We start from the raw sequence: 26,578 nt of genomic DNA, 5'->3' as shown, positions 1-26,578 counted from the left end.
AGTTTATAAACAGTTTTTGCAGCCACTTGACTACAAACTCATCGTCAACAATATCATAAGCTCATAAAATTCCAAGATAACTTACTAAGCAAAGCTTAATAAGAACCTAAATCCCTAGTAAATTCAGTTTTAGATCTGTTAATTATGAGAGATTTTCAGTACTCCCAACATAAAACCACCCAGGTTCAGACTTCGACTTTGGGTATAGCATGGTCTTTTCAAAAGAATTTTGTGTTGAGCATGGTCTTTTCATCAGTGCAGCTAAATTCTTTTCGTTTGTGTGGTTTTTGGGCTCAGGATAGTTTTTCAAAATGGTTTCCTGCTTCTTTAAATACAGAAGCCATGAAAGATTACCCAGCATTGCAAGACTGCAGTCAAACTTATTACTCAGTTGAACAACTGACAAAAGACTTCAGAACCTTTGCCGAAGATAAAACACCTAATGAACCTGAAATAAAATGCCACAATAATTGATTCAATTAGAGTAACTAATTTCATTATGATGATCATCTTCACACTAGCCAAGTTGAAAACGTGACGCTTCTCTGTTGTTTTCCCTTCCAAAATTACATTTTAAAAAAATACAATGCTTATTTGTGATAGATTGGTGGTTCTTCTGGTTTGAGAAATATGAAGAGGCATAAAAACTTACTACGCTGTCAGCATCATTGAGCATTAAAATTGAATGTACAGTTAATGAGCAGAAATCTCGGCCCAAGAAAATGCTCTTGCTCAACTCATGATTTGACAATACCTCAACCCAAATTATATAAATCATTTGTTTCAGGTGAGCCTGGATAATTTGAATAAAATTGGGTTACGTTAAAGCGCAGGTCCAAAAACTTAGGACCAGTTACAAATGAGAAGCAAAAATGTATCCAGATAAAGTGAAGATGATAATTAAACTCGAGCAAATATTTGTTTATAGGTAACTGGTGTTGAGCAATCTTCTTGCATACATATTTTGGGTTGAGCACGGTCTTTAAGGTGAATGGGCACTCAGATTGGTACCTTACAGCCCCTTAATCAGACACAATTCACGGGGACCGATATGTACAATTTTAACGACTGCTCTCCTCTCAATGACAGGGAAAGCTTTACAACTCCCAATTGGTTTTCAATTACCTCCGATCCTTAAAAATATGCATTTATTTTATGCCAACTTTATTGTCATTTATTTTGAAAATTACCATTGCATTAGTTGATACTCAAATAGATTTATCAACTAATTGTTCAGCTTTGCTGTTCAGATATTTGTTTCCCTCGAATATGAAAAAAATAGTAAGCTGAAACAATCAAAACTGCTTGAAATTTGTTTGAAAACTCAAGGTGTGATTCGAAAACTCAAAATATCTCTAATTTGAGTTCCTAATCGAAGACTGCGCTATCAAATTTAATATCAATTAATCAGAATTTTTAAGTTACAACTTTGCGCAAACGCTACGAAAATTCTTGAATAAATTTGTAAACAATAGACTTAATTACTCAATATTGATCTCAAAAAGACGTCAATTAAAGCAGGGTAGAGATAAAACGAGCAAGGAAAACTGATTTTGATTTTTGCACAATGTGTTCTCATTGAGGAGATTTTTTCCCTAGAAATAAAGTTTGAGAATATCATAAAATTTCTCTTTTAAAAGACTCAAAATTAAGTTAAGCTGTATAATAACCAGTTTGATTAGCGGAAACACGTAGATTGTTAACCGCGTAGAAGTTTTGTGGAATATTTTATAGCAACGACACAAACTATCTCAAACTCTTCTCTAAAAGAATGATTTAAAGCTAATATTGATTTCTTCCTTTGCGCACCTGTGCAATAATGATATGGTGATAGTGGAGTAGTTTGAGTTTTAATTCGAACTTCATGCATCGAATGACATTCCCGTACAAATAATAGATACTCGCTAAAAAAGCTGACAAGTGTGAACGAATTGATTCGTCTTCTCTGTTGAAATTTCATTTCTGAATATACTTTTCAATTTTCCTTGAAAGTGTTAGCTTATTTAAAAAGCTCAGCTTCGACAGTGCTCATGACCTCGTTTTAATGATCAAAACTTTCGGTTTCAATTTTTAATTGCTGATTGGCCTTTTTCTGACTAGTGTCTTATAATTGTTTTTTTTTGTCTTGTGATAAAGAATACTTGCTGGGCATTCCAAATTTTCTTTTGCGCAGCAATCAATATTGGTTGAATTAATTATTGTGCGAAATGCAGTAGCCAAGAACAAAAATGAAAAAAAACTGCTACATCACATCAGTTTGAAGGCTGATTAAGTTTTGTAATTTTTAAGTGTATAGTGTATTGCAATTGTGTGCTTAATATATCATTTTTATATGTTGACTGTCTGAAAAATGAAAAACATTGCCAACCCTTAGCGACAATGTTTATGTGGCTTGTCTTCAATATTCCTAGCCAACCCTCTTTGCTCGTGGGCTCACTCATTTTGATCGGACTATGTTTTAACGTAAGTTCAATTTCAATCATTTAATCGCTCGCTCTTGACAATTATTCTGTAGTTGTGTCTGTGTGCGTGTGTGTGTAATTTTTCATTATGTACGCAATTTGATTGCCCATGCATAATTGGTGTAAGAAAAGTTCAAAAATCTATTTGAAAAGAGATTTGAAAAGAGACGTTTTTAAGAGACTTGAGCAGTACAGACGATGGGGAAAGTATTCTGATATCTGATGGATTCCATTTGGGAGCAATCTTGCCAAAAGCAAAGTCAAAAGCTGAAGTCCAGCAGCAATAACTTGGGTCGAGCTAAAGTAGATCTGCAAAACTCGGTTCTAGCTAAATCCAGCATTACAATTGTGTAAAGTTAAAGTCCAGCATTAAACACTGAAGTCGATATCAAGTCTAGATTATTATTAAAAATGAGCTAGGGTCTTCTCACGAATAATTTTGGTCCAACATGGTCTTTTCGTAAGTCAAGTCCTAGTGTAGGGGTGAGAAAAAGTTCTGAATACAAGCTACATTGGTACTACAAAACTGCTACTGGAATGATTTCTTACTGCACACAAATGAAATTCCTCTCTTTTGCAAATTTTATGGTCCGAATTATAACGTAACGTGGGAATGGCCTCAAAAACGGCCTCTGATCAGACTCAAATGCGCTCGAAACGGCCTCTGATCAGACCTTCCAGACCAAAGTGACCTCTGATCAGACAGAACCCAGACCGTGGTCCAGACTCTTATGACCTGGAACTGCTGTCCAGACGCTGTAATTACGGTCAGGGAGCACACGGGTATGCGTTCGAGTGAGTCTGATCATAGATCAATTTGGGTCTGGACCTCAACCTGGGTGTGATGTTATTTTCAAAATTTTTGTTGTCTTTTCGACGAAAACTTTAGGCAATATTTTCTTAAAACTCTTTCGCAAGTTTTTGACCGCGATTGCATATGATTGTTGTATAATTTAAAATAGTTGGGATATAGTTGAAATGAGGGTGTTTGAGTTTGGTAACCATATGCATGGGAATTAAATGTAACACTCATGTATTTTCAACTTACGTCACTCATGTACTTTAATCTAGGCTATAAAACTAAATCTTGTGTTCTGGTTGAAGTGAGGTTCTGTTGAAGTCCAGGGATTTGGTGTCTTCTGGAGCTGGGTCTTTTTTGTTTTCAGACGTTTCAAAAAATTTTGTTTTTTGCTTAGCGTCTGTCAACTGGCTATAGGATCTGTGTGGTTCCATCATTTGGACAAAAGAAGCTGTTTAAAATGGCCAATGTTGATCAGAGCCTTGTTGCTCTTTTCAATGCCTGACTTGCGGTCTGTGTGACTTGGATCCACTGTCATCGACTCAAATCTGATGCCTGAATTGGATTGGGAACCGGTTGGGCGGTCTTCTCAATTTTGGGTAGGAACAATTTAGGAATAAAATTTATAAAATTTCATCAAATTATCAATTTTTTTTCTCCACTCAAACTCAGTTCTTCATACGGATTATACTAATGTGTACATGAACTAGTTTATGTTGAGGACTTCAAATGCATTTGGTGCAAGTCGCAGGTCTTCGACGGGGTAGTCGCTGAACTCGTAAGACACCCCTCGGAACCTGGGAGTCTCTCCTCTTCTGAATCTGGAGTGGTGTCCACTGTAGAGTATCTTGCCACCCTCCTTCCTCATTGATGTCACTTCACCCTAAAACACACCCAAATTCAAAAAAGTAAAATTCTTAATTTCGGGAAAAATGTCCAGCTTGTGATTTGTATATATAATGTTTTGCTATCTGCACGTAATTTATTTTACTAGGCGATAGTTGATAAAATTTTACAAATCATTCGCCCAGCCATAGTATTCGTACGACTTAATTATATATGGTAGTTCTAAGTCCAAGAAACCAGTCACTTTTTAATCAGAAAAGTGAAATAGACAAATGTTTTTGACTTCTACTTTTGCCAGATTTTTATAGCAAAGTTTGAACAATTGCGTCGTTTGTCTCACCTTAAAGATTTAAGTTTGAACGACAATGACTCTCATCGCACTACCCGTCAACACTCCGCGAAACTTAATTTAAACTCAATTAAATGCCAATCAAGTCTAAGGCCAAGTGAAAGCTGTTCTGTTGTTATCTCTAAATGTTATAATTTTTCGCAATGAAACAGCCTCATCCAAAGGAACCTTGGAACCTTGTTGAGTTCATCCTTGATAACTTATCCGACAAGATTTGGATGAGCTAGTCAGCGAATAATAAAACTCTGAAGGACATTTTTTCGGGAAAACATTCGACGCTGAACCTGGAGCCCTCCTCCCCTGAAGCATTTCAGTTTTTAGGATTCGCTGTATATGATTTTGATTGGCTCGCGGCCGATCCTTGATGATAATGCTAGTTTCTAAAAGATCAGCCATCTATATTATTACCAAATAAATTCATTAATTCAAAATCTCACATTAATTTGTTCTATCGAATTGATCATCAACAGAATCGAGGAAATATGCACAAAAATATAGGGACTGTTCGAAGGCTTTAACGCAAATGAACGTTCACAGAAGAATAAAAAAACAAAGAGGCGCTCTATGCGAGGCTTGGACACTTGAAAAAACTGCCATACGAAATTTATCCGTTAAAAGTCAGTTTGCGTCTGATATAGGCTATGAAAAGAATTTAGCCGGACTAAATTGAAAGTCCTCGAATTATGCCTGATCTATAACTTCAGTCAAAGCGCCGGCGAGACAAAAAAAATGTCCTCGGCTCGGCTTCAAAATGAAAGACTTCCCCAGCTATTGAAATTTTAGCTATTGAATTTTTAATACTTAAGGTCATTAGAGGTCATTATAGAGGTCATTAGAGGTCATTTTGGTTTGAATTGCCTGATCATACTCTCGTAATAGTCTGATCACAAATAGAGCCACTATTTAACAATTTGTATGCCCCAATTTACCCAGGGAAACGAAACTTGATACATCTTATTAAGAAACATACTAAATCTTGGTAAATCTTGCCAAAATCCTGCCATGGTACCTATAATGAAAACATCAAGATATGTTCGAACTTGTCAAGGAACAAGATCTTGGCAAGATTTCCAAGAAAGATTAACCATATAGTAGGATATATCAAGTATTAAGAATTCAATAGCACCCAAAAAATATATAGCAGGACATCATAAGATTAAGAACGAATTATCAAGAATTAGCTAGAATTATCAAGAATTATCAAGAGTGTCGGAAAATACTGCTCCCGATAGTCTATTGAGCGACAATTGAGATGCTTTTTCTAGTGTAATAGAATTTTTAAGTTGATGCTAGCTTGGTACGTACATAGTACAAACCTTATACAGGAACGCCTCCGTGAAGGCCCCCGCTATGGTCCCAAAAAATCTTTAAAAAATGTAACATGACATAAAACATGAAACAGCATTGGTTTCACAGGGCTCCACCACCTCACTCAGGGTTGTTTACAAACAAAATTTTCTAGATTTCAAGAATTAATAAGATCTTATCAAGTTACGCCAAGAAAACTTCCTGACATGTCTTGATAAGATCTTGTCAAGATCTTATCAAGGTGTTCCAATAAATATTTGTCTATAAAGATCTTGGCAGGATGTTTCTTGCTTTGCTAGAGTTATCAAGATCTTGCATGACATGGTAAGGTGTATCAAATTTTTCGTTTCACTGGGTACTTTCTTTTGCGCAATTTAATCTGCCTTTTCTGCTTTTAATGAATTCAAAATTTGACTTCTTAAGCCCTGCAGCTCTACCAACTAAAGTAGGTTGATTACCTGTTAGAGCGTAACTCTGGTAAACCTAAGGGCAGTTAAAATCCCGCCAGTACTCATTTTTACAACTGATTTTGAGCAAAACTTAAGGAATCAACTATCTGGCGCATATTTGGGGTCATTTGTGAAACTCATTTGTGTTTGAGTAAACTTGCTGGCACATTAAAAACTTTGGAAGTCGTGATCAATAAAATAATAAGCATTGACAGGAATCCTGGCCAGGTCGTCCACAGTTTGTAATAATCAATATCGCAAAATAATGGGAATTCTCAAATTACACCGCCATAACTTATTGAAACACTGAAAAAAAAACTCCGAAATTGCACCTCACCCAGTTGAACCTTCATGACTTGAGAGCACCCTTACACACAATTGATATTTCTGAATCTTCTATTAAGAACATCGGTCTTGTCTTGGGAAGAGACAGAAATCTTTACATAAAACTAAAATTACAGCAAATTTTTGTCGACATAGTGTGACTGAGAACCGTATTCACATTAAATAGACTGATTAATTCTTTTTAAAAAAGTGATTTGCTCTTTTTTATTTTTGATTCCAAAATTTAGTCAAGAGGAATAATTTTTCCATAAGTTCAGAACTTTGAATCAATTTGAGGTAAATTTCAGCTCATCACGCTCTCGGTAGCAAAATAGGTTCCCGAAGGGAAACTATACGCCAGAGAGAACGTTAACGTTCAATTGCTGAGTTGCATTTTTTTTGCAATTTGGGAAAAATGAATACAGAATTGCAGAACGTATGATTCAGTTATGTTTTCAAAATAAACTCAATAAAGTAAATTTTTTGCTGTTGCTCATTTTTGGTTGCCTCATATGTGTTTGAAACCATTGTAGACAGTTATTGATCTGCAGCTTAAGAAAACTATTGAACGTTTTAATTGTTTGATCTATAAACAAGAAAGATTTTTTTTCTTGGTTGCAGCTGTACTTTACACCAACTGTTCATAGCTAAGTGACATCAACATCAGAATAACATCCTAAAAAAAACAAAGTTCCTTAATCAGTGTCTCAATACTTGAATAAACTTCCCGATTAAACCACACGATAATTTAGCGCTTGAGAAATCGAGTTTAGGCCTTAAACAAAGCACTCTTCCCAAGCCATGATCAAAATTGGTTCTGTTTGAGCGGTTTGCCAACGAATGTTTCAAACTGAGAACTACTATTGCAAAACCTCGCTTTAGCATTTTACACAATTCGCTCTCTCTGGGACTATTTTGTCAGATCATATTTTTTTACTGGAATAAAGTCCAACGTTTCAAATTCATTTTGCTAGCTACAATATTTGCAATTTTCGGTACTCAAAAACAGTGTCCACTTTTTATCCTTAGGGAACGCCTTAGACTAGAAAGTCTCTAGGCTATATTTATTGAAGGAGACCAAAAAATTTCCAAAAATTTCCATATGTTTATTATTTTGATTGTTTCATGGCTTTTTATGATCCATTTTTTCCGTAAAATATGTCTTATCGTCACAAATGTCAAAACAAGGATGCTCATTAATGTGCGTTTGCCCATGATGTTCCGACCCGAGTTCATCTACATTTTTGACTTAATTGTCAACCTAATGATGAAATAATTAATAGTAGGCGTTCACAAGATCTGAAAATAAAAACACTACGAGAGAAAAAGCAAGCGCCAAAATAAGCAAAAACAAAAAATTTTCAAGGGATGTGCTAAAAGAAGAGAAAAAGAAACACAAATATTGACCACTCACAAAATTTTATGAAAATGCATATTGTCCAACAAACAAAACATGAGTTACAACATGACATCAATGAAAAAAAAGTTTTTGAATAACAGGAAATCAGATGGAACTTTTCAATGATGTGAATAAACTACAAGCTGACGAACAGAAAAAACTGAAATGTATAAAAAAATTTTTGAGAACAAACAATATCACGACCTTTAAAAATATCCGCTATAATCTGAGTGCATTGAGCAACATCATTAACTCAGTCCTCAATTGGACGCCTAGGAAAAAAATCAGCATTTTACGACTACATAAAGAATTAAAAAAGAAAAAAAATAGCAAACTCAAAAAAAATTGAGCAAGAAAAGAGTCAAAGCCAATAAAAAAAAATTTGGTAATAAATATTCTAATCTCATACAAATTTTTAGCAATAATGAGGTTCTTTTTTATCAATATGACTTCAAAAAATCAACAAGTTTGGGGAAATATAATAAAACCAATCGAAATAAAACGAATTTTTGCGAAAATCGTTATATCGACAACGATAAATTCATTAGCTTTCAACGGAAGACAAAAAGCCGGAAACTAAGTTCTGCCAAAATGAGAAGGCAAGGACGTTTGTCAATCACGTAAAACAACTCACCAGATTATTTTAAATGCAGTCAAAAGGACTGGTGTCCTGTTATTACTGAGACTGACCTACATTTCATGAAAATAAATTTGATATTGGTAGTGTCCAGAAAAAATTTCTTTCAACTGTCTTAGCAGCCACTAAACTCAATAGCTCTCAACAGAAGTAAAAAAACGCAAGATTATGCCTCAAAAAGGAGATAGGGATGTTTTTCACTCTTATTTCATTAAGAAGACATCACAATAGGTCCTATGATTATGAAAACAACAACAAAAGCAGGCAAAAACCAAAAATTCATTATAAAAGTGCAAGAAAGTGAAGAAGCCCTTTAAACCATAAATTTTTCTCTGAAAATTTCTATCTATGACCCATTTAACGCCTTCTCTAAGCAACTTAGAACTATCAAAATTAGGATGTGATAAAATTTCAAGGTGAACCAGAATTACAAAAAATTTTCTAAAAAACTTTAAAAAAAAATACGAAATCTCGTGGCATCGAAGTCTTAAAACCAATAGTTAGAAGAAAAAGCCCCTAGCCATATTCATTTCAGTTGCAGTGGAAAAAGTGGAGGTTCTGTCATTGCTGAGACTGTTTGACATTCACGAAAGTAAATTCAAGATTGGTTAATGTCCAAACAAAAATTCAAAAAATTAGTTTCAAAGTCTTAACACTCATTAAATTCAAGAGCTTTCAACGGAAGTAAAAAAAATACCTTATGACTCGATAGGAACACAAGGATGTTTGTCATCAATATGTCATCAATAATAATATGTCCTATGATTATGAAATCAACGACAAACACGGGCAAAATACAAAAAATGCAGCAGAAGTTTGAAAAGATAGTGAGGAAGCCATTTAAACAGTAACGTTTTGTCTGAAAAACTTGATCCGTCGGACGTATTTTTTCAGCCAATGGGAACTGCCAATACAAAGATAATGAGATGAGATTTCAAAAGGAAACAACAATGACAAAAGAACACAAATATTTTTTTGAAATTAAGAAAACTCGTGTTATCGAAGTCATAAAACCAATAGTTAGCAGATAAAGCCATTTACCATAATAATGTTTGTTGCAGTAAAAAAGGAAGGGGTCCTATCATTACTGAGATTGACTTACTAATCGTGAAAATTAGTTTAATATCGGTTAATCGAAAAATTTTCTGAAAAACTATTTTTTAAAGTCTTGACAGCACTTAGCTGTCCACTCAAAGCGCTAGTTAGGTTTACCTAATGCACATTAGAAAACCAATTGAAATTTTGGTAGGCAAGTCTATGCAATAGGACTCCCAAAATTTAGAATTCAAAATGAAAACCAAAGTTCATTGAAAATTTTGAAAACTTAGAGTCGAACACAAAAAAATCATTAGCGATGCCTTGAAAACGAATGTTTTGTTCAATGGGTATCACTTGACTGTAAATGAGGTTTGTTGTTAATGGAACCTCAATATGAAAATGAAAAGTCTCTTTAAAAAAGTCTCATTGAGTAAAAAAAAACAATAATAAATAGGAAAAATTTTCTAAAAAATTTCAAATTGAGTTTGAGTTTTTTTATAGTAAACTTCATCACGAGACCATAACTAGTCATTTTATCGGTCTACTGGTAACACAAAAATGTTTTTTTTGTAGCATGAAATGTTAACGGCAAAACTTAATGTTAACTGGATAACGGCAAAAAATAGCTGGGAAACGAGAAGCTGTCTGAATGTTACCGATTCAACATTAAAAAAATAACCCTGAAAGTGTCTAAAAATTATAGTGTGAACTATGTCAAAAATTGTTGTCTGTGCGCAACTTGTTCACACATACAAAACGTCTGGTCACAGAATTGGAATTAAGGTTGAAAATATTAAAGTGTGATTATGTTTGTGAAAAAGTACGAGCCTCAAAGTATCGGAATCCGGAGTAGAAGTCATCCTCAGCATTTAGTCTGTACTGTCCCTGTGGGAAGAGGACTGTAGTGCCCACTGCCACGTCCCCCTCCCCTATCATCTCATCCTTCGCTATCTCACTGTACTTCACCACTCTGTGAGTTGTTCCTCCATCGTCCCAGTCCACTGTGAAACACATGCAGGCCTAAAAGAGAAAAGAGAACATTTGGGACTGTTTCTATCTTGAACACAGAATTCCTATTTTGATGAGTTTTCATTGCGGCAATTAATATTTGCGGTAATTATTATTTGTTTTATTTAATTTGTTTTAAAATTTCTATTAATAATTTAATTTTTTTAATGAATTTAATTTGTTTCACGCATTTCTTTATTACGATTTTCATTGTTCTTATCGTTTTAAAATAGTAGAATCGCAAAATCGTTAGAAAATAATTTCCCTGAATCACCCTTTCCTAAAATTACATCAAAAAATAATTTTTTACTGAGGTGGAATTTAATGAGTCAAATCAAGAAAAATCTAGCCTTGTCGTAGGAAACAATGGTCGAAAAGAAGAACTGCCCCCCAATCCAATGAGCAATCACGTGATCTCCGATCTTAGGAGCTCTGCTCTTTGTCTCTTTTACATCCTTCTTCTCAACTGATACCTCTTTCTTCATGTCACCCGCATACTTCCTAATTCGATCACAGATCTCTCCCACTTTGCAGTCATAGTCTCGCATATTATCAGTTTGTCTCAGGTCAATTCGTTCACTCCTCTTGTCCTGGGCCTCTAACTGCCCAAGAACCATTCCAACCTGTCTCTGAACCCAGTCTTTGGAACCCTTGTCCCCAACTATGATAGGAACAGTCGGAATCTTCATGGTTTTAACGGCGTGATTAAACTCCATATTACAGTTCTCGCTTTTACTGTATTCGGAGCTTATGAAGGTCAAAATGACTTGTGCACCCGCTAAACCTTCAGCGATCTGTTCAAACATACTCGAATTGCGATCACTTTGGTTTGATGTTCCAAGCTGTTCAATGTCTAGCCATAACTTTTGACCTCCAAGATGACGTTCTACATCTTTTTTCACTTTTCTTGGATCAGCGTACAAAGTTCCGGAAGATTTTCTGACCTCATTAGCTTCGAAGGATAGATACGAGTTCGTCCAACAATAACTGACAAAAACTGGACACTTCTCTTTCCTGGCAGTTTCCAAACTTAGATTTTGCTGCGGAGTTAATTGAGGATTTAGAGTTTTTCTCATAGATGATTCTAGCTCCTCTAGTTTCTTGGTGTAAACGCTCTCATCTTTAAAATGTATGTACAACTCTCCTGCAATGAGCAAGCCAATTACAGTTTTTGTCCAATCAAAACCGTTCCCGACCACTATCGGAATAACAGGTACGACGCTGGTCTTTTTTGCGAACTGGAATTGTTGTTGGCAACTTTCATCTTGAGCAAATTCGTTCGAAATAAAAGCGAGAACCAATTTGCATTTCTGAATCATTATAGCGATGTCTTCTAAGGACGGGTTTCTGAACTTGAGGTTGGTTTTGACGCCCAATTTTTCTTCAAGATCTGCTACAATGCGCAGTGGGCTAATGGCCTTGCCTGTCGTGTTTCGGTTCGAATAACACACGAACACGTCAAGGTCAAGGTACCGAGTAAGGCGAGAGTTGCTGTTAGCTTCGACCTCTGCGCCTTCGAAGGATTCAAGGGCGTTAGGTGAGATCCGGAGTTGTTCCAAGGTGAGATGAGAGAACGTCTGTTCAAAACCTCGGTATGTTATCCACTTTCCATCTTGCTCGCCGTAAACATGTTCGCCGAAGTAGAGTAATCTTCCTAGAATAAATTGAAAGTCATTAACAATCAAGTGCTATATTTAGTTTAAACTTCCCAGTGTAACGATTCCCTTAAAAATATTATTAAGATCACAAAATTTACCCAACTAAGATCCTGGAACGTACCGGCAAACATCCGGGAAACTTACAGGGATTGTAAGATGTGGTAAGATGGAGTAGGATCCCGCATTTCCTGGCGGGAAACCCAGGAAACACAAAAATCCTGACAGGAATTGCAGGATCATTTGTCGGCATCTTACGGGAAAACAGTGAGATATCAAGATTCCCGCCGGGACATTCGAGAAAATTTTCCGAGCCGGAATTCCAGGATAATTTGTCGGGATTTCACCAGTGAAACCAGGGATAAATTAAGATTCCCGCCGGAATTTCCGGGAAAACTTCAGGACTATACAGAGAAAAAATGACCAGAAAAAAGGCTACTAGATTCCATTCACTACTATGCAACCTACCTAATTAAACCAGGTTTGGTCTGTAAATCGTCCTAGTTGTACAGTCATTTTCAATCCTTCAGTCAGAAGCAATGAAAAATGTCGGGCCGTAAGGTACATCTCCTCAAACTCAAATTTCAATGTATATATTGAAAACAAAGCACATAAAAAGGGTAAAAAAGAAAAAGGGTATAAAAATCCTTTTTGAAATTTCTATTATCAAGCAAAAAACGGTAATAGTCATATGCAATATGAAATTTCTTCTTGAATGGCTACAAATAAAAAAACAGAACAAAAGCAACAAACTGCTTTCTTACAGATCTCAAAAACAATTTAATGGCGGTTAAAGCAATTCAGGGAGTCTAAGATTCAATAAAGGCTCCAAACTCAACTACTGATTTGTTTCAGGAACCGCTAGACACAAAAATTAATAACGATGCAGCCACAAATAGCTAAAAGTTTTCTTGATCTTTGATTTTAAACAATAACAAAACAGTTCAATTCGATTAAACCATGTTTAATCAGAAAAATAACTCAATCAGAGCAGTCAAATGTTGTAAATAAAGACAAACAAAATTTCTGTCAGTGAATCAGAAATGGGGCAAACTTCGATTTTAAGCATATTTTTTGTATTAACTCGTGGGCTGCACAATTCAACAAAAACCTTTCTTGTCAATATAAAATGCTCTATTTAAGTGTAGCCTTGACATTTTCTTCTGATTTTTGTCGTCGTACTTCTAGATTGAAAAGCACGCTTGCGCTTTTCATTGATCAAAAAGTAGCTTTTCATGGGATTTTTACAAATGTCAGCTATTCAAGTAGAAAACCAATCCTCGACCACAGCGGGCAGTTTCAAAGTTTTCTTGGTGTAGTAGCAAAATTAGTTCAATCCTTGTCAAAGATTTCGATCTAACTGGATGACTTTTAACTATGATCTACTTTCTCTTTAGTTTCACGAATAATAATATTTAACTGTTCTTATGGTGTCAATACGCCTATATGGGATAATGATAATAGTAGGTACTGCTCGAAAAATTGAAAAATTTGAATGTAACTTCTATTTTTGCTGTTTTGCCGAAAACAACTTTTTTCATACCCTATAAAGAGAAATTTTATTGGGTCAAATTGTTTACAGTGAACCAGCTTGAAAAACAAGAGGAGCACAAAATTACTCACAAGAGCAGCAGGGAGGTCTGGACAGAAATACTATTGTAATACACAAGAAACTGTAGAAGCATTCAGAAGATAAGTATTCTTGTGCTGTGCACTTTTTTTACTAGTCTGCTCAAAATTCCAGGATTATACCTGGAATAGTTAAAGTTCCTGTTTTTCCAGCTAAATTAAATAGAAAAAGTGAACTTCCCCTGTTTCCCACATAGATCATCCAATAGATAGACAAGTGAGAGACTTTAGGAATTTTTTCTACTGAAGTATAAAGACCAAACTATTCATATATTTACGAGGCGATTTTAAAATGTAAATATTGAACTAAACGTTCTTGTTGTGGTTATAACTTTAAATTTACATTTTTGAAGATTAAAAAAAAAAAGTTGACATAAACGTGTTTCCTAACAAGTCTACGGGGCATTCTGCCAAATTTACCGAGGAAATATAAAATTCTCAGATTGCTCGGATGGGTTTGACGGGATTTGAATCACTGGTGTTAGTAACAGTCCCACAGAAACAGCATTTATTTCAGTAAACATTTCACTTTAGGGATTTGATCAGAAACAGAATCAGCAGGTAGAACTCTAAACACAGACACTCACTCTTCCACGGAAAAAATTTCGACTATATTCTTACTACTTTATCTATTACACGATGAGAGAAAATCTTCAAAGTTAGCAAGGTGCATGTTTTCTTTGTTGGCATAAATGGACCACTCACCCAGGGGAAGGACGCTTCCATTGTTTCTTTTTCGTGGGCGAGAGAAAGAGTGGAAACTTTTTATTTCTTGATAGAACATGCAATATCCTGACATCACTTGCAACGTTTAAAAATGTTGCCAAGAGTGTGAAATGCAAGATTTCCTAGTATTTTTTTTAAACATAAACACTTATTAGTGGAGCTTGAAAAATCTTGCTAATTCCTTTACCTATAATTTTTAAACCAAAAACTTCTGCTATCTTATCAACGTCAAGAAATTGTCTTTAGGTAAGCACCTCTTCTAAATGCGCTACTGTAAGTTTCTTTCGCTGTGCTGGGAGTTAACTCTTGTTCTTTTGCGGTCTATACTAGATCCAATACATGTAATAAACATATCCAGTAGAAATTAAAACAGTACGTTGTATGTCTGTCTAAAAAGGTCTTAAATGTTTAGTTTGCATGTCTGAGTTACGAAAGTGGGTGTTACGTAGACAAATGATCAATTTTGATCTCAAACCACTGCTCGATTTCAACTGCTTTGCTCCAGAAAAAAGTTTACTTTTGTTTTCACTTTAGAAAATAGAAATTCTTGTTTAACTGGGTCTCAATTGTATTCCTGGTTGCATTCTGATGTAATCTACAGAACCAACAAGAAAAACTTGATTTTTTAATGTTTCTTATCAAGTTTTTTTTAACTCGATCTCTACAACTTAGCGTTTCTTATTATGTTAATATACGACCAACATCTAATCGGACATCTATCATTAAAGGTAAAATTGGTGACAGGAAACTTTTCAGGTGTCAGATTCTTTTCGAGTCATTGTAGCTGCATTTTTAATATCCAAAGAATTTCTGTTGGCATTATTCTGGTGTTCATTATGGTGATGGTGTAAGTTTAAGAGGACTTAGGTTTGTTTTACACTAATAAGGGTTTATTCAACCAGATAAGAGGTAGGAGTTTCCATTGCACTTCATAAATTCCCGTAAAAGGTGTGAAGTTATTAAATATAAAGGATTCCCTAAATAGAGAAATAGTGGAACAGCTCCCTCTGCGCTTAAAATAGTTTCCAAACATAACAAAAGAAATGTCTTTTTGTTCCGACCCCACTTGTGGGAGAAGGAACTATATACTCAAATGGGTTTTTTTTGTTCAGTCAATTTTGGCCGATCGATATATTCCTCGTAGAGAAATTTGAGTGGCATCATTAAAAAGCTCGTCCAGCCTAGAGTTTAAAATTAAAACGATTTTTTTGAATTTCGTTTTTTTCGAGGTGTTATCGAGGATTGAAGTTTTGTGTGAACACGTGATATTTGGTATGATTTCGTTCAATTTTAGTCTAATTTTTCTTCAAATTATGATCCTTTCTTTAGAAATTTTTCATTCAAAATTACATTTCACGCCACAAAATGAAACAATTTTGCATTACTAATACACGAAAGATGATAAAAAACCAGTTCTGGTCTCACAGGGAAGTTTACTATAAAAAAAATTCAAAATCTATTTTAGAGTTCTTTTTCTTTAGAAAACTTCATATTTTTTAGGTCACCTAGAGACAGATCACTTTTCATATCAAGATTTGGTTAATGATAAACTTGATTTACAGTAAAATGACGCCTGATGTACACAAAACATGTTTTCAAGGAATCGCATTAGGGTTTCGACGGATTTTTAGGGGTTCGACTCTGAGCTTTGTAATTTTTTATGAAAATTTGATTTTCTTTTTGAGAACTTACAGAATTATTTGGAGCCCCGTGGCATAGAATCATTAATTAAAAGTGAAATGGGTTTCGTAATGAGCATTAGTGAAGCTATTAAGTGCTTTAATTTGACAGCTAATGGCTGTTAAGACTTTATATATTATATTCGAAAATTTTTTTTAAACATTAACCGACCATAAAATTATTTTGTAAAATGCAAGTCAGCCTCAGAACTGACAGGATCCCCTTCCTTTCTACTGCAATCGAAGTTAATCTGTTTAGCGGTTTTGTTTTCTAACAATAGGTTTCATGACTTCGATGCCACAAAATATCAAAAACAATTTTAAAATTTTTGGTTATTTTCGTCTTTTTGAATACTTTTGAAATTTTATCACATTATCCTAATTTGGATATCTCCCGTTGGTTTTTGGAAGAGGTTCCATGGATCATAGACAACATTTTCAGAGAAAAATTTAAGGTTTAAATGGCTTCGACACTTTTCCACTGATTTTTTGATTTTGTGTTGTGTTCATAGTCATAAGACTTTTTGTGATATCTTACTGATTACCCATGCAAGATAAACATCTTTTTCCTTCTATCAAGTCATGACTGAGCGTTTATATTGGCTTCTGTTGAAAGCCATTGAACTTATTGTTTGTTAAGATTTCAAAAACAATTTTTCAATAACATTTTTGAATATTAACCAATTCTAAACATATTTTCATGATTTGTAAGAACTTCTCAGTAATGACCAGAACCACTTCTTTTCTTTCTGAGGCAATCCAAAATAATTTAGTTACGGTTTTTTTTCTAACTCCAGGTATAATGGATTCGATGACACAAGAGTTCAAAAAGAAATTAAAATTAAACGACTTCAAAAATAAATTTTCAAAAGTTTTTTTTGAACATTAACCAGTCGAAAACTTATCGTCTTGAACTGTACAAACGTCTTAGTAATTATCGCAACTCTTTCTTCTTTACTTCAGCAAAAACTAATTTAATTTGCGGCTTTATCTTCTAACTATTGGTTTGATAATTTTGATGAGCAATTTTCATAAATACTTTGGACATTTGGGAATTCTTTGGATTAGTTGTTGGTTCTTCTGAAATCTCATCACATTATCCCATTTGCGTTGATTCAAATTGGCTTATAAAGGACGTTCAATGGATCACAGAAAAAGTTTTCAAAGAAAAGCTTATGGTTTTAATGGCTTCGACATTTTCTTCTCGCACTTTTCTACTGAATTTTGGGTTTTTGCCTTTTTTTGTTCTTGTTTTCTTATTCAATGACTTATTGTAATGACTTATCGTATCGATGACTTATCAATGTCAAATATCCGTATCGTCTCATCGGAGCATAACTCTTATGCTCCCATCTAGCGCTTTTATTGGCTTTCGCTGAGAGCAATTGAGTTTAATGGCGTTGATACTAACGGTTTTCTCAGAAATTTGGAGGTTTTAATGTGTTTGTTCATAGTTATTAATATTTTGGAGTCTTTTTAAAAAATAAATCTCATGCTGTTAAAAAAATAATGGATGATAGAAAAGATAAAAAAAGATTTTTTAATGGCTTCAAGACTTTTCTCGCTCAATTTTTTATTTGAATTAGTGGTTTTTGTCTAATTTTTTAAATCTTTAGGTAGGCGTAACATGCTGACCAATCTCAAAAACTTGTAACTGAGTAATCACGGATTGATGTTACCCAAGGCAGTCATTTTATAGCGAATAGTCTCAAAGTTTATGATATTATACATTTTCAATGATATTTTAAACTTATCAGTTTTTTTTGTTTTTTTCGTTAATTTGTAACGTATTCTCATCACTGAGAGGTCTCATTCAATTTCTTGTATTCAAAAACTAATAATTTCCCGTAATATCATGTCGTAACTGTTGTTTTGTTTGTGGACCATATGCGTTTAAATAAAAGTTTTAGTGATGTACTTGCGTTTCTTTTTCTCTTCTTTTAGCACATTCGCGTAATAACAGATACCAATGATTTTCAAATCTGGCCCTAATGCACTTATTTAATCATTCAGTAAAACTTTAGTTGCATTAGTTTGAGTGAAAACGGAAGGAAGAATACATAGTACTCAGATAATAGCTAATGCATTTAATGGCTTCAATAATTTGTGTTTTCGCAAATTCTTTAATTTTGTTGAGTTTTTCTGCTTCTGTATCCATTTTTATGGATTAATCTAACGAACGACAAGTCCTTTTGGTTTCATAGTGATTCTTTATTAAATTTATTAAGAATTATTTAGTTAAAAACCAATGTTTTTTAAGATTTTCGAAATTATTCGGTTTAAAAAATGTTGATTGATTTTTCAATTTCGCCTTATTATTTCCTTTTGTCGATTTCGTTACCTGGTCTCATCACAAGAAATTGTAATCTGCAGTATATTATGAACAAAATTAATTTGGCGTTGTTACTAGGTGCGTTCAAATTTAGATATTTAGTTTTTGCCGTGAATTTTTTTGTTTTGCTTCTTTTGTCGTTTGTTTTTTTTCTCGTAGATTTTTCAATGAAAAATCTTGTCAGCGCTGTAATGAGGCATGGCATTATGTAATTCATAGGTTTTTAAAAGTTTTTTTTAACTGAAACATCTGTTTTTATTGTCTCTTCATTTGGTTGAGAATTAAGTAAAAAAAGTAGATGAGCTTGGGTCGGAACATCATGTGCGAACGCACATTAACGAGCATCCTTGTTTGATCAATATTTTTATGCAAAAGGTCAACATCTACAATGTTTTGTCTCGTTTGACTGTTTTTGACCCCTTCAATTGTTATTTTCGGCAGACGTCTGTTTCTGGATGAATGACAATAAATGAGGCAGACCGAGAATGTGGGCTCTGTTTACAGATTTAAGGCTTTTGTAGCGACAACTACTTATTTCTGCGCTCGAAGTAGACTTACCTAACTCTACAGGACTAACCGGCTCAGTAAAACACTAAAGTAAAGTTTATTTAACCGATTGTTGACACAATAGCATTTTATGATGAGTACAATAAAAATATGTCAACCAAACAATCGGTAGGAATAACGAATGAGCCATCTGGTTCTTCATAGTCATTGCCCTTGGATATTCTTCCAACGATATACCCCAGCTACTAACGATATACTTCCATTATCACGACACTAAAAACATAAGCTGCCACAGTCAATGATATATACATGGCATATGAAATCAGAAGACTAACTAGTTTATGAGAGCGTTCACCATATGAATGAGAGTAGAGTCTTCTCAGTCTGTGAGATGGATAACAATTCATAGATTGGATTTCTGTCTGCTGCACAAATTGTACATACCTTCTGGTGATCTGGAGATGTTAGTGATTCGACCCATGTGCCATCGCATCCCTCCTGACCACTTGTCATTGGCACGATATGCGCCCTGCTCGAATAAGACATTACTGCCCACTCCTATCTCCCCCACCCCAGGCACCCTGTCCAGGGCCACGTCTGTCACCTGGAGTTGAAAAGAGAAAATTTGGATCTTTTATCAACGAAAACTGAAATTCAGCACTGATAATTTTTATGAGCATATGCTTATCATGTCACTTTCTCGTGAGACCACTTTTAGACCAAAAATTGAACCAATGATTAAATTATTATGAGCTTTATGATTAGTACCCGTGTTGAGCAATTTTGTTTTTCGCTTGTAAGAAATTGTCGTTTTTTAATCGTTTTCCTCAGACAAAAACGATCAAAGCCCTTACGTGGTAATCGTCAGCTGGGATTTGAACCGCTGGGATTCGAACCATCGAACTCCCGATACATTATCGGATGCACTGCCCACTTCGCTCTCAGGCCATAATACAAATAGGCTAAAACGATTTAATAGAGAAAAACTAGTTCGAGCACGATTAAACGACGAAAAAAAACGATAAAAAACGACGATTTCTTTTGAAAAAAGAGTAAGAAAAGACAAAAAAACGACGAAAAAACGATCAAAAAACGGCGATTTCATTTGAAAAAAAACGACGAAGAAACGATCATTTCTTACACTTAAAAGACGACTTAAACGACGGAAACTAATGAAAACGACGAAAATGACGATTTCTTACTAAGTGTTCAACTTTCTATATTTTGGGTATTTTGTATATGACATCCAAAGGGTAGCAGGTGCCCCCCACCCAAAGGGTAGCAGGGCTGATTCGAGATGTTTTCAAATGAATAAATGAATCTGATCGTCAAATAGACTACGGCTGGAGATTTGGGAACTTGCCTTGACAACCCTGCCATCTGGACCATTGTCGTCCCAAGTGATGTGGAACTCCTGTTTTTCCCTGTCCAGGTAGTCCACTTTGGCTGGGAAGTATTGCCGCTGGAAGTACTTGGCATAGATCTTGTCTCCCGCTTTTGGGAATGTTGGCTTTACAAGACGTTTCTGCAGTCCCTGACGGAGGGTTTTCCATCTGTTTAAGTCGATTTCTAAAACAGGATATATTTAACGGCACTCTCTTTCACCGCTTATTTTTCACCGCTTAAAAGTTTTTTTCTCCGCATTCATCGCATTGAACGAAAATCTTACACTTTTACTCAAATTCACCGCCAATCTTACATCTTTTAGCGATTTTTAGCGGTCACACCTCGACCCGGGACTCAAAAAGTTATAAAAATACAGTTTCCCAATATGGGGGCACGCGAGAATTTGTAGATAGTACTTCTGGTATATGTATTTCCTGTTATTGGTTTCCCTTTAGCCCATTCAGATCATATTAAGCTCTTCAAATTTATAAAAAAAAACCTAGCCAATTAGTTACTTAAAGTCAGCAGAGAAATAAGCGGGTGACATAAAATTGATGAGAAGTATACTTACGACCCGCATTGAGTTGAATCTCGATCTCTTCAAGCAACTTTTTAATCTCAGGGTCCATTGTAGTAATATTAACAATTAGAAGATTAGATCTTCGATTAGTTAGCAAGTAAACATTTCTAAGTAAATTTGATAACCAACTTTACATTTGACTTTTTGACCGCCAACGAATGAGAAATAGACCAATCAAAACTCTCGTTTCTGACAGCGGTTACAGGTATAATATACTATTCAGTACAGGAAAGAACAAAAATACGCACAATGAACGAAAAAAAACAGGAAAGCGTTGTATAAAAATGCTATTGCCAAAGATTGGAAATAAGAATTCCATTACCACCTAGATGCAAATTCCACAAGTTGTTGGGAAAAACGCGTGATGTTAATATGCGATTTACTATTTTCTTCAATTCGTAAAAATAAGTGCATGTACCACTATCCGGTCATCAGATAAATTTAACTGGAAGCCTCTTTGGCTGTGAAAAAATTAGAAGAAAAATAGCTTTATAGTACCAAAAATGGCCTCCGCTGAAAGAAACGAGCTAAATATCTATCCAAAATATCTGAATTCATTTCAGTGCATTATGGAATAGAACAGCGAATAAAGGCAACCGAAATGGTCGTCTGTTTAATTAATATTCACTGAAGTGATACCAATATTACAATTATTAACCGGGTTATATCTGCAATTTCAAGTCTCCTAAACGTTATATTTTACCTGTAGAGAGTTCCAACATGTTGGTTGTTAGTACTACAACTGCAACACTACACTGAGAAGAACTGAACAATTCTCTTACATTTAAAAACTTAATGATAATGAACGTTTTAAAGATCATTAATATTTTTGGTCCACGACACATAAACCAGAAACAAAACTCGGAAAATTTAAAAACGAATTAAATTTGCTCCTAGGATCATCCTTATTTAAATTTTGTTGAAAAATTACTATACAATTTTTGTAACAACGAACCGCCGGTGAACCAGTGTATACCCATATGAAAGAACTGACGTAAAACGGTCTTTCTTTCAGGGAAATTTCAGAAAAGGAAACTTATCGTACAATGTCAGCAATCCCAGATCTTCTATGAGTCATGAAAGTCTTGTCTTAGATAGGAGAGCAGCCGTTACAACAAGAATGAGCCCCTAAAAATATAATAAAACTTTCGTTAAGATATTCTCATGCAATAAATTTTAGGGCAAATCTTTCGGGCAATCTTTGTCGCATAGTCTATCACTTCAAAAGTTCATGAAAAGGTTTCACAGGCAATACCATTTTAATTCAGCAACCATTTCAATTATATCGAAGAGGAAAAAAATTCTCATGCTCGCAATACTGGAACTCAACGCATTTTTTGAGCAAAATAACTGTTTTCAAAATTTATTTTTGAGTTTCATCTGGGGTTCATAAAGCGGTGTAATGATTCTCCAGCTAGTTTCAACGTAAATGGCAAACTCAAATTGAGCAACGGCAACTAGCAGGCATTTGAAGACTAGCATTAAATTGTATTAGATATACAAACGTTCTACTTTTGGAATGGCATAAAGCAAACACCTGCAGTCTCGAATGCGTGTTAATTTTTTTCGAAACTGGTTTTTATGAATTCCTGCTTTTTCTTAGATCTACAGGGATTGCATTTACTGATTTTTTAGAGAAGAGTCAAGGGTTCTATTAGATATTAACAATTCTGTCTCTGCTTCACAATTCATATTCGTTTTTGGATAATGTTTTAGCTGTATTCTGCAGCTCTGACCAGTTCTCTGTCTAAGATAATTAAGAAACCTGCTCTTTCTAAGTTGAGTTTTAGCGGTGAAATTACCTACATAGCGGTGAAAGGTTGCACGTTTTTGTAATTTCACCGCTTAGTCTAGTGGTGGAACTGCATAAATTCACTGCTAAAAAAGTGTCACAAAGATGTAAGATAAGGGGTTAAATTTAGGGGGAGTAAAATCTAACAATTGAGTAAAATCTTACATCCTTTTACTCAATGAAATTATCTACCTCTAATCTTACATGTTTTTGACCCTCTTTTCCAAGCAGCGAAGTAATGTAATTTTACCACTAGGTTAAGTGGTGAACTTACAAAAAATTACCACATTTCACCGCTAAAATATGTAATTGCACCGCTAAAAATCGCATATCTTACAAAACAATAATGCGCATGTTTAACAGAAAGTAGAGTGAAATTGATTCAAAGTCAAAACAAATATCCTAGACGTTAATGAGAGGTGGCACAGTGAAAGAGGAAGAGGTTGATATGCAAGAGGTGAGAGGTTCGACCTCGTATAAGGTCGTTAATTTGTAGTAAACTGTGAAATTACATATTTGAGCTGTGAATTGTGGTGAAGTTTTGTAAGTTCACCGCTTACTCTAGCGGTGAAGTTACATTATTGCACCGCATTTCACCGCAAAAAGATAAACGAAAGTTAAGGTGAAAAAAAAAACTTTTTTTTCACTGCTGAGCTTACATTTTTTTTCTATATGTCCTCGAACCAAAAACTCTCGTCACTGATTATTTTGTAGATGGTAGATGTCGAGCCTTATCACTGAGATTCAAGACTATTAACCACATTCACTGAACTCAAAACTACTTATGAAAAGATCCGGATAAAACTATAATTCTATAAAGCTTACTCCTAACCACTTCTTTTCAAATGAAGTGCCATAAGACTAACGTCTAGGTATTTTCAACCTGTGAAAGTTATCCTGTGAAATCATAAAAGACGGCGCAACAGTTAGCCATCAATGAGATGTTTTTTGTAAAACATCTCCAACTAGCCAGTTCCCAAGTATAGGTGCGCGACCCTATACTGCTCTGATCACCCAAAATACATGGTCTGGGAAACGCTTGATCGCACGTTGGTCTGGACAATGGTCGCATTACGGTCTGATCTGAGGGCAAAGTCGCACTATAGTCTGATCATAGGTCGCACGAAGTCTGGCAATGGTCGCACTAAGGTCTGATCAGAGACCAAAGTCTGGACATAAGTTGCCCCATAATCTGACCACAGAGCCTTAAGAGACCATAATTTTTTGACTGCAATTTTTTATCACTGATTTTGATGACTCTAAAAATGTTGCAGGCTCTTCAAAATGACTTTATGTCTATGTTTTTATCAATTAGTTTTGTCCTAACCTTAACAAGATATACCTAATTATTAAATTTTAAGTTTTTTAGTATATAGGTTTGAATTGAATAAATTAAACAATTAACAACGGATTATAACATGTATTCAGGAATGGTCTGATCAGAGGGAGCGCTGATCGCACTTAAGTCGCACAAAATTTTGGGTCGCGCGATAGTCTGATCAGAGGGAATTGGGTCGCACGATGGTCTGATCAGAGGTATTTTGGGTCGCACGAAGATCTGATAAGAGGGTAAAGTCTGAAAAATGGTCTGATCAGAGCATTCTAGGATCGCCCATGTCAACCTGGGTTAGATTCAATTTGAATTGAAATAAGTATGAATTTAAGTTATTTTTATTCTGCAACTGAAAAAGACAGTTGTAAAGCTCTTTTAAATATTAGAGGCTTAAAACTGTCTGTTCAAATTAAACAAATTTATAAACTGCCGCATTTTAAATGACTGTTTTCAGAAATTAGTTTTGAACTTCATCTGGGGCTCATCAAGTTGTGGATGGATTCTCCAATTAGTTTTGTCATCAAAGCAAAACTCAATTTGAGTAATGTGAAATCTCAGACACTTGATGTCTAACATAAAATTTTATCTGAAAAACCAGTATTCTTTTTTGGAAAGTTTGACATCAAGACAATAACTGCAGTCTTGAAAATTCGGTGCTTTTTCCAAGTCAGTTTTCAAGAAATTCTGCATTAGAAATCATGCATGTATACCTGTTTTTGAATCATATATCTACAGGAAATGCGTTTACTGATATTTTTGGCAATAATTGAGAAACCTGCGTTTTCTAAGCTTATTGTTCTGTACAAATGTCTTCTATGTCTGAAATGACAAATGCTAGCCCTGGATAAATGCACAACATAAATTGTTTGGGGAAAAACGGTAATGGGAACAAAGCTAGAACAAATTGTAAAGGTAAAAGATCTACGGATTTACGTTAAAGGGCATCTAGCATAACAAATTCATATCAAAATACTGTTGAAGAAGTTGAAATGTGTATCCTAAGTTTTCAGCAGCACCTCTTCATATCAAGTGGTAACCTTCACATAATAGATCGGTCGCCATTAAGCTTTTTTTGCTGTACGGCATCTCATGTGTAGCAGCCACAAGTGATACCACTGAATTGCTCAAAATTTAGTGACAAGCTTCCAAAAGACGGCCGATAGACGGATAACTGACTACAAAACAAATTTCTATATTAGTCAACTCAAATTGCATAAGGTCTTGGCCTTCTTGATGTTAAATAAAATCAACATCCTAATCTAATGTAATTAGGATGGAAAAACAAGAATATAATCTTTTAACTGAACAAGAAAATAACTTTGAAAAGATATTTAATTTAGATTTTTTCGATCTTTCATTCTGAACAACGAAGACCTTAAGCCAGAAAACCTTTGTGCGTAGCAATTCTTAACAGTTTTAAAGAAGCCAAGCACAGCTTCAATATTGACATTATTGAAACCAATTAAGTACAAAGTCTCTTGTTATTTTTATGATCCTCGTTATTATTGGCTTTGTATCTCAAAGATCATCCTTCTGACAACTACTAACTGTAGCAGCTTAAAACATTGCATAGTTGTAGCCAATAATAGGGCTACAAGTATTAGGATCAAGAACTCCCAAGTTCGATTTATTTGAAGTACTAATTCATTATTTATATTTTTTATCAAAAAAGATTTATTCGCAAAAACTCAAGCAAAAATCGATTGTTTCAGTTCGAATTATAATGTATTCTGAGCGAAAAGTTTTGCTAAACAGCAAAGCTGAACGATCAGTTAATGTAACTACTTGAGTAGCAGGTAAAGCAACGGTAATTTATAATATAGCTGATAGTACAGTTCACTAATTTAACTGCAAAACGTAATATCCGGACAGGTTTGAAACTATTGAAACGAACTAGGTGGCGCAAAGTTTATCTTATCTTAAATAAGAGAGCAGCCGTCACAACAAGAGTATGGCCCTAAAAAAACACGATGAAACGTTAAGATATTCTCATGCAATTTTAGGGGAAAGTGTGAGGCCATCGTTGTCGTCTAGTCTATCCTTTCGAAAAAATCATGAAAAATTTTCACAAGCAGTACTACTTTAATTAGGCAATCAATTCAAACATATTGAGGATGACAAAAAATCTCCTGGTTACAATACTGGAACTCAAAGCATTTGTTTTAGCTAAACAGCTGTTTTTAAATTTGAGCTTTGAGTTTCATCTGGGGCTCACAAAGCAATGTATTGATTCTTCAGTTAATTCCAACTTCAATGGCAAACTCAAATAGAGGAACAGGAACCCTCAGGCACTTCAAGGCTAGAATTAAAATGTAATAGTTATGCCAATTATCTACTTTC

At 34.7% G+C, this 26,578-nt stretch overlaps 2 protein-coding genes across 2 annotated transcripts in view; both read right to left on the bottom strand.

Moving 5' to 3' along the window:
* LOC142341500 (large ribosomal subunit protein uL18-like) overlaps positions 1-26,578 on the bottom strand; it is a 302,218-nt gene that overhangs the window by 28,398 nt on the left and 247,242 nt on the right. The gene's annotated exons all lie outside the window — the stretch shown is intronic.
* Positions 3,924-21,319, bottom strand: LOC142340808 (uncharacterized). The gene is made up of 6 exons (XM_075391532.1): positions 21,105-21,319; positions 20,511-20,716; positions 19,592-19,751; positions 10,970-12,273; positions 10,440-10,631; positions 3,924-4,144 (listed from the first exon to the last, which is right to left on the bottom strand). Exons 1-6 carry the CDS (start codon positions 21,160-21,162, stop codon positions 3,968-3,970), a joined length of 2,097 nt encoding a protein of 698 aa, XP_075247647.1. The 5' UTR covers positions 21,163-21,319; the 3' UTR covers positions 3,924-3,967.

The sequence above is a fragment of the Convolutriloba macropyga genome, chromosome 6, assembly GCF_964194025.1.
Source record: "Convolutriloba macropyga chromosome 6, txConMacr16.3, whole genome shotgun sequence".
Lineage (NCBI taxonomy): Eukaryota > Metazoa > Xenacoelomorpha > Acoela > Convolutidae > Convolutriloba > Convolutriloba macropyga.
Note: the sequence above shows the minus strand (reverse complement) of the source record. Positions and strands in the feature narration are given on the sequence as shown.

Excerpts from the sequence above, each read along its gene's own strand:
- LOC142340808 (XM_075391532.1), bottom strand. The coding sequence starts at position 21,162 with ATGGACCCTGAGATTAAAAAGTTGCTTGAAGAGATCGAGATTCAACTC. Across the intron at positions 19,752-20,510 it reads CAGATGGCAGGGTTGTCAAG|GTGACAGACGTGGCCCTGGA; the intron begins GCAAGTTCCCAA and ends TTTCAACTCCAG. Across the intron at positions 4,145-10,439 it reads CCGGATTCCGATACTTTGAG|GGTGAAGTGACATCAATGAG; the intron begins GCTCGTACTTTT and ends GGTGTGTTTTAG.